We start from the raw sequence: 7,010 nt of genomic DNA, 5'->3' as shown, positions 1-7,010 counted from the left end.
TGCAAAAGACTTGAGACTGGGGCGGAGGTTCACCTTCCAGCAGGACAACGACCCTAAACATAAAGCCAGGGCAACAATGGAGTAGTTTAAAACAAAACATATCCATGTGTTAGAATGGCCCAGTCAAAGTCCAGATCTAAATCCAATCGAGAATCTGTGGCAAGATCTGAAAACTGCTGTTCACAAACACTGTCCATCTAATCTGACTGAGCTGGAGCTGTTTTGCGAAGAAGAATGGGCAAGGATTTCAGTTGCTACATGTGCAAAGCTGGTAGAGACATACCCTAAAAGACTGGCAGCTGTAATTGCAGCAAAAGTATTGACTCAGGGGGCTGAATAATTACGCACACCCCACTTTGCAGTTATTCATTTGTAAAAAAATGTTTGGAATCATGTATGATTTTCGTTCCACTTCTCACGTGTGCACCACTTTGTGTTGGTCTTTCACGTGGAATTCCAATAAAATTGATTCATGTTTGTGGCTGTGATGTGACAAAATGTGGAAAAGTTCAAGGGGGCCGAATACTTTTGCAAGCCATTGTAGCATTAATGAATAACATGTACACTAGGTTTGATAGTGGTACAAAAAGGAGACATGTTGTACGGCTTTATAGAGAATAGCAGGATGGATTTCCTGAAGCATTCTTTATGGCAGTCAGCTTTAATAAGTCCGGTGGAGAAGGAGCTCTGCTGGCTCTCTAGTGGACTGGAGTTGGTGCAATGGGTTGTCAGTGATGGAGAGCAGTTTGCTGAGTGACCTCTTGTCCCTCACTGACTCAAACACTTTGAGATTCATAATTATGCAGCAATAATTATTTGCACATATCCTTCAGGCATGTCTGATTTCTACACACACATACTTGTCTAAGCTTTCCACTGATAAGTGTGTCCCCTCGCATCTCTCCCCCTGACTCCACACAGCTGGTTGGTGTGCACTTTCCACAGCACTCTCCTTCTGATGAAGTGTATGTTGAGCCCTGAAATACATATTAAATATATATAGGAATGTATCACTTTAGAAGCACAAGCTAAATATGCGTCTTTGGTGTCTCTGTGAATCTCACCAGAGGACAGGCCCGGTCACAAACAGGCGGTTTGCACTGTGCAACATGGAGAGACGTGTCTTTGTCCTGCAGCTCGGTGCAGATACACTTCTCACAACCTTGCTCCCATTCACTCCCCACTGAGTGAACCACTCCACCAACCACACACACCTAGAGACACAGAGGACATAAAGCTTGCAGGACAAACAACAAACATATTGCACTCAGATTTGAATCCAAAAATACACTCACCTTGTCTGGCAGGCAGTTGGTTTCTGTGCACCCACAATCGTTGGTAGTGGAGGACGTGATGAACCCAGTGGGACAGGTGTGGGTGGAGTTTTGGCAGCTGCAGTCACATTCAAACACGTCGCAGCACTTTGTCTTTCTCACCGACAGATGGCGATGTGGTGTACAATTGGGGGGAGCTTGAAGAGGACACTCTTCCTTTTTGCACACTGAGACAGAAAAAGAGGTGAATACGGCTGTGTCAACATGCGCTCTGTTTCATGATTATGTGTGTGTTTACCTGTGGGGCCGGAGCATCATAGAGAATGTATTAATGACTTACCACACTCGTGTATAGGCTGACATTCCCCGGGGTTTTTCAGGACCACAGTCTGACCGTCCTCACAGCGGGGAACCTCAGGCAGGTCACAGCTCACTAGATCACAAACTGGAAAGTGACAGCATGGCTCAGTGTGTTGCAAGTTGGACACATGATATACATTTGGTAACACTATCCAACAAAGTATAAAAAAAATGAGGATAGATACTGGGGAATGAATTAGGAGTAACTATGTTATTAGTTATTAGGAGTTAAAGTTGAGCTATTTGGACCATAATAATTTAATAACTACACTGAGTGACTGACCACGCAGTATAGTAAAGCTGCTCCTTGTTGCAAATAGAGACTATCCTTTTTTACATACCACACTCATACTCTGGGCAGCACTTGGACTCTGTCTTCTTTCTGAGGACCTCACAAGGTCCACACACTGGAGCTACAAACAGACACACATGATTCATTTAAAAAGATGGCAGTTTTTCTTCTTCTTCTTCTTTAGTAACACTACAAAAGCAGACGCAAAGAGCATAATGAGGAGCAAAAGAAGGGTTTCTGACTTCTGACATCGTTGCAGGGCCGGTCAGTGCAGTTGATCCGTTGCTGATCCAAACACATGCAAATCAAACATGGGTTCTCTTCTGGTACCCAACTCTGCATATACTGTACAAACACAGACAAAACCAGGCTCGTGTTGTGAAGTTGGTCATATTAGAAATAAACACTAGAGGGCAATCAAATCACATTTTAGTCTCTAACCTGTTCTCTAAGTGTTTGCCTGATAGTATTCCAACAGCATATGTGTTTATTTATTTTAACTAAGAACTTGATTTTGCGTCACTGCTTCCTAACAGATTCAGTCACACTTTTCTTGTTTTGTGCCTCACCGTGTATGTGTGCCCATGATGGTCAACACACTGTCCACATGCTTCTGGTGGTATACACCGTCCCTGATTCAAAACTGTGCCTTCAGCACAGAAACAGCCTTCAGTCGGCGTGTCCATACAGGATGACTCGTTACTCCTAGCAACCGACCAGTCGCCTGGCAACGACTGTATGCTACCACAGTCCTCCACGCAACCTGTCCGACATGCATCATACTCCATGGAACTCGGGCACTGTAACGCTGCAACACAGAACAGTGTTAAGTTTAGATCTAGGCTCAGGTGTTAAAATGTTTTCACTGGAGTAGAAGATAAACTCATCTGCAAATCAGAAAATTACTCACGGCAGAGGTGAGGGCTCCTCCAGTCCACACACACACCTCTTTGTCTACAGAGGCGTGCATAGGCTGAAATGAGCTCGCACACATCTGACTCCTCACATGCCTGCTCTTCACACTTGGTGAGGAAAACCTGAACGGGAATATATGCATGGCATGGTTCGAACACCTCGGAACGTAGAGCTTGACATCCCATCGCCGCTCCAGATGCACACACCGCCCTCCGTCTTGGCAGGCACACACCGTGCTCTACAGCTACAGTCCAGTCTAAGATGAAAGCTGGTTGGTCGGTGGTCGAGGTGCCATTGCGTAAAGAAAGGACATTCAACTTCTCCTCCCCACAGCCACCTGATAAAACAATATTTGGGGCAGTTATCAGAATAAAAAGACAAATACAGAAAGCCACTGGGTGAGACATGCTGACTTTTGTCATATATTTGGCAAATGTGGGCTCTTAATATAAGTTACCGCAAAGTCCAGCAGTGTGCCCCGTCGTAGTGGAGCTGAGTAATGTGATGGTAAACTCATTGCTCTGAGGCGTGAAACTCAGAACGTAGCCATGATCCGATTTCAGCTGCAGCATCACTCCGCCATAACGCACCAGCTCAATGCCAGAGTGCCGCCACGGCAGTGCAAGCTCTTCCTCTCCAATCATGGCCTGCTCAAATAAACATATGCAAAATAAATGAGCAAATCCTTACAGTTAATGCAGACTTCTTAAACATAACATATATCATATATCTTACCGTCATGTCATCCTTCAGCAGCACCCTATATGAGCCATGGATCACCTCCATGGCTTTCATGCAGACTTGGTGGTAGTTTGCCGAGTCTTGGCAAGGTCCAGTGTGGAGTTTGACCTCTGACCCTTCACTGGAGCCTCTGCTGACAGTGAGAAGTGTATAGGAGCACAAACCCTCCCCATCCAGCCTAAGTGCCAGGCCATCAAACCTCACTACATGGTTGGTGGAGCTGCCCATACACATGCCTGTCAATACATTTGAGGCAGGAGGGAAAACATGTGTTTGTACAGGAGCCAGAATCTTGTGCTCTATTAACAGTTAGTATAAATAGAAAGGAATGTTAGCTCCCGGCATTCATTGTTAACAGCAAGTACACAAATAGTCCACACTTTTATATAGATGGACTAGACCTAAGAGGCTATTGGATCCTTTGGATGTACGTACAAGGGCATTCCCAGTGGCAGTTGCAAGTCTCCTGGACTTTAACAGGTGGCATGTTGTTTCTGCAGGCTGGAGGCTCCAATCTGTCACAGCTGACTTTGTGATTCTGTACTGTCACCGCCCCACTGGGGTGGCAGAGGAGGGAGTGACAGCCATCCTCCAGCAGCCATGACTCACCAGGCTAAGGCATGTAGAGAGAGATGCACAGTTTGCTAAAAGTAAATCTTGTAAAAGGTTACATTAATGTTGTATCTAGCAGACAGTACTCACCTTTCTCTCATTTCCATTATCATCAACACACACTCCTGGTGGACCAGCTAAAAAAAATACATACAATTTTAAAATAAATAAAATATATATAACAGAGCACATAACATTTCCATTACTGTCAATTTCTATCATCGCTATGTAATGAAGATTTACTGTATGTGGTCTGTCTGTAAGCACCTCTGCAGATTCTCTCTGGGTAACTCCTGTCCAGAGTCAGCAACATCAGTAACTGATCCATGCTGTTCAGATGGAGAGTGTTGTCTTGGTTGCCCTGGTGACCAAGCACTCCAAGTTCACTCTTGTCATAGTCTGGTCCAATCCCAATTGGGAACACTGATACACCTGAGGGAAGACAATCTTATCAGTGAAGCTACACCGCAGCTATGACAGAGAAAGATGAAGGATGGAAACATACCAACTGAAGTTTTTACTGAGGAATCCAGTGTGTTAATGATGATTTAATTACCTGCTGCCAGTGCCTCATTAGCTGCTTCCCCAACATCATCAGTTGATTTGTCCATCACCAGCATCACCACAGCCTTGGCTACACCAACTCTTCCACCACTGATTGGTGAGATCGATGTCTGCACAGCAAATCTCAATGCAGACCCTGCAAAAAGTGAGAAAAATGACTGCATGTGATTGTGCATCTGTCTAAATATGTGTGCATATTAGTTTAAGCAAGCTCCTTTACCTAGTTTAGGGGCTGCAGGAGTCCTTGTAGTAATTCTCTCCACCATCCTCAGGAGGTCTGATTTGCTCTGTTGATCACTCCATAGGAATTCTGCTGTGTTGGTGTCTCCATACTGCACAACACTCACAAGAGTGCCACTCAGCCCTGCACACATACAAACACAGAACTCACTGTAGAAAGGTGCTTCTTTAATAATTTAAACATGAGTAATATTGTTCTTTCAAGGTCAATAATGCTAAAAAATATATATATGATTTGATCTAACACGAATAAACTAAAGCAATTTAGTAACTGTATTGTTCTCATGGAAATCTGGTAAATATCAGTTGGGGAAAAAGACATACTTCAATATTTTTCTTAGAGCCTATTTGGCCCTTAAACATGCTGCATTTCTGAAGAAAAACCCCCCTGCTAAAAACAGTGATTGCAAACTAAATTAATAACAACACACCAGTGAGAAAAATCTGCATATAAGAGCTGCATCACACCTACCTATGTCAGCATTACTGATAAAAGCTTTAACAAATGTCTTCATGTCCTCAAGCTGCCCTCCAGACTTCAGCAGGAACAGCACATCCAGAGGCTTCTTACACGGCACTGTGCAAATATAAGACTCCAAGTTAATATAGACTAAGAAATCCCTGAGGACTGTTTGATGAGAATAAACATTTCTGTTATGGTACCTGAGACTGGCAAGCTGGCATGTGTTGGGACAACTAGTGGTGGCAGTGTTGGTGAGCGGGGTCTGACTGTGGTGCGTGTGATGTTGACTATGCGGTGGACCACGCTAGACAGATGGCTGTAGTCCTCCACCATTAATGGACGCTGAGGAAAACTGAACTGAATCAAGTCCATTTCTTGTATCTTTGGTCCAACACCAATGGGATACACATGAGTCTGGACGCTGGTAGAAGGTGGGCGTGTTACTGTGTCAGTTGGTGGGTTTTCTGTCACAAGGAAAACCAGCTGAGGTGGGGTTGGACGAAGAGAAGGCTGGACCGTAGCCATTTCTTGAAAAGTGGTAGTGATAGCTGCTCCAGTGTTTGTCTTACTACCACCCCTCCAACGAACCTCCCTCAGGCGTTCCAGCAGGCGGGTTCTGTGCTGCCTTATCTCCCACCGACTGATCTCCACAGTGACTGTCACTGAGTATTGGATCACAGTGATGCGAATCAACTCCTCCTCCTCTGTCAGTTTTGTGATAACTTCCTCCAGGAAGAGGAGCGACTTGTTAAAGTTTATTTCACCAACAGCATCAGAGCCTTCTATGATAAATGTTACATCTTTGGTTGGAGAAAGAACAGATGGCGATGTGGTAGTGGGCGATAGGCCAGACGGTGCTGTAGCTTCAGGAGTGTTGGGGAGGCGCCGTGTGGGTTTTGTCTCCAGATGAAGAACTGGGGAAGTGGTGGTCGTGGTCTTTTGGGGTTTACCCACTGTGGTCTTTGGTGCTGGAGGTTTCACCACCTCAGGCTCCATTCCTAAGGTGCAGAGGTAATCTGTCAGCTCCAGCAGCCGATCAGGCAGCTCACCTGTGCTGCTCAGCACATAGGCCCTGTTATCAGGATTGGCCTTGGAGATTTCAGTAATTTGTGACATATCTACCCCAGGACCCAGTGCCACTGTCAGGGTGGTGATGGCCTTCTTTCGGAGCATCTTTACAATGGAACGGATAGGGCGAGGGTTGGGACTAGCAGCCAAGATAATGGCAATGCGGCCGGCGTTCTCACGCTTGTTCTTGTCATAGATGTTGATAGCCAGATATTTGACGGCCTCATCCATGAAAGCGGCATCTCCTCCTGTGTAATGAAGCTCACGCACAGTCTTCTTAAATATCCACTTCTGAACCTAGAGGCATAAGAGAGGGAGGAAAAATAGTAGATCAAGTATTCACATGTAGACTTTTACTATGAATCAGTTTCAGTGAGCCAAAAAAGCTGCTTTTTACCAAGCTTGATTAGTCATCAGCATTATTCAATGCATCCACTTGCTTCCTGTTGCATTTTAGTTTCCACTATTTTGCTGAATTTAA

At 44.9% G+C, this 7,010-nt stretch overlaps 1 protein-coding gene across 1 annotated transcript in view; it reads right to left on the bottom strand.

Moving 5' to 3' along the window:
• The window catches only part of vwf (von Willebrand factor), a 21,762-nt gene that overhangs the window by 3,478 nt on the left and 11,274 nt on the right, over positions 1-7,010 (bottom strand). Inside the window, exons 29-45 of the mRNA XM_005933059.3 lie at positions 5,662-6,826; positions 5,471-5,575; positions 4,979-5,122; positions 4,751-4,894; positions 4,462-4,626; positions 4,285-4,331; positions 4,018-4,195; positions 3,577-3,818; positions 3,299-3,488; positions 2,837-3,178; positions 2,496-2,734; positions 2,169-2,271; positions 1,976-2,047; positions 1,615-1,719; positions 1,296-1,501; positions 1,065-1,214; positions 861-977 (exon numbers count right to left, since the gene is read on the bottom strand). Coding sequence (XP_005933121.1) covers positions 861-977; positions 1,065-1,214; positions 1,296-1,501; positions 1,615-1,719; positions 1,976-2,047; positions 2,169-2,271; positions 2,496-2,734; positions 2,837-3,178; positions 3,299-3,488; positions 3,577-3,818; positions 4,018-4,195; positions 4,285-4,331; positions 4,462-4,626; positions 4,751-4,894; positions 4,979-5,122; positions 5,471-5,575; positions 5,662-6,826 — 3,714 coding nt within the window. The remainder of the gene's footprint in view (positions 1-860; positions 978-1,064; positions 1,215-1,295; positions 1,502-1,614; positions 1,720-1,975; positions 2,048-2,168; positions 2,272-2,495; positions 2,735-2,836; positions 3,179-3,298; positions 3,489-3,576; positions 3,819-4,017; positions 4,196-4,284; positions 4,332-4,461; positions 4,627-4,750; positions 4,895-4,978; positions 5,123-5,470; positions 5,576-5,661; positions 6,827-7,010) is intronic.

Source organism: Haplochromis burtoni, unplaced genomic scaffold (assembly GCF_018398535.1).
Source record: "Haplochromis burtoni strain Fernald_Lab_line unplaced genomic scaffold, NCSU_Asbu1 Contig_164, whole genome shotgun sequence".
In the NCBI taxonomy this organism is placed as follows: Eukaryota; Metazoa; Chordata; class Actinopteri; order Cichliformes; family Cichlidae; genus Haplochromis; species Haplochromis burtoni.
The sequence above is the reverse complement of the archived record's forward strand: the minus strand, read 5'-3'. Positions and strand labels throughout refer to the sequence as shown.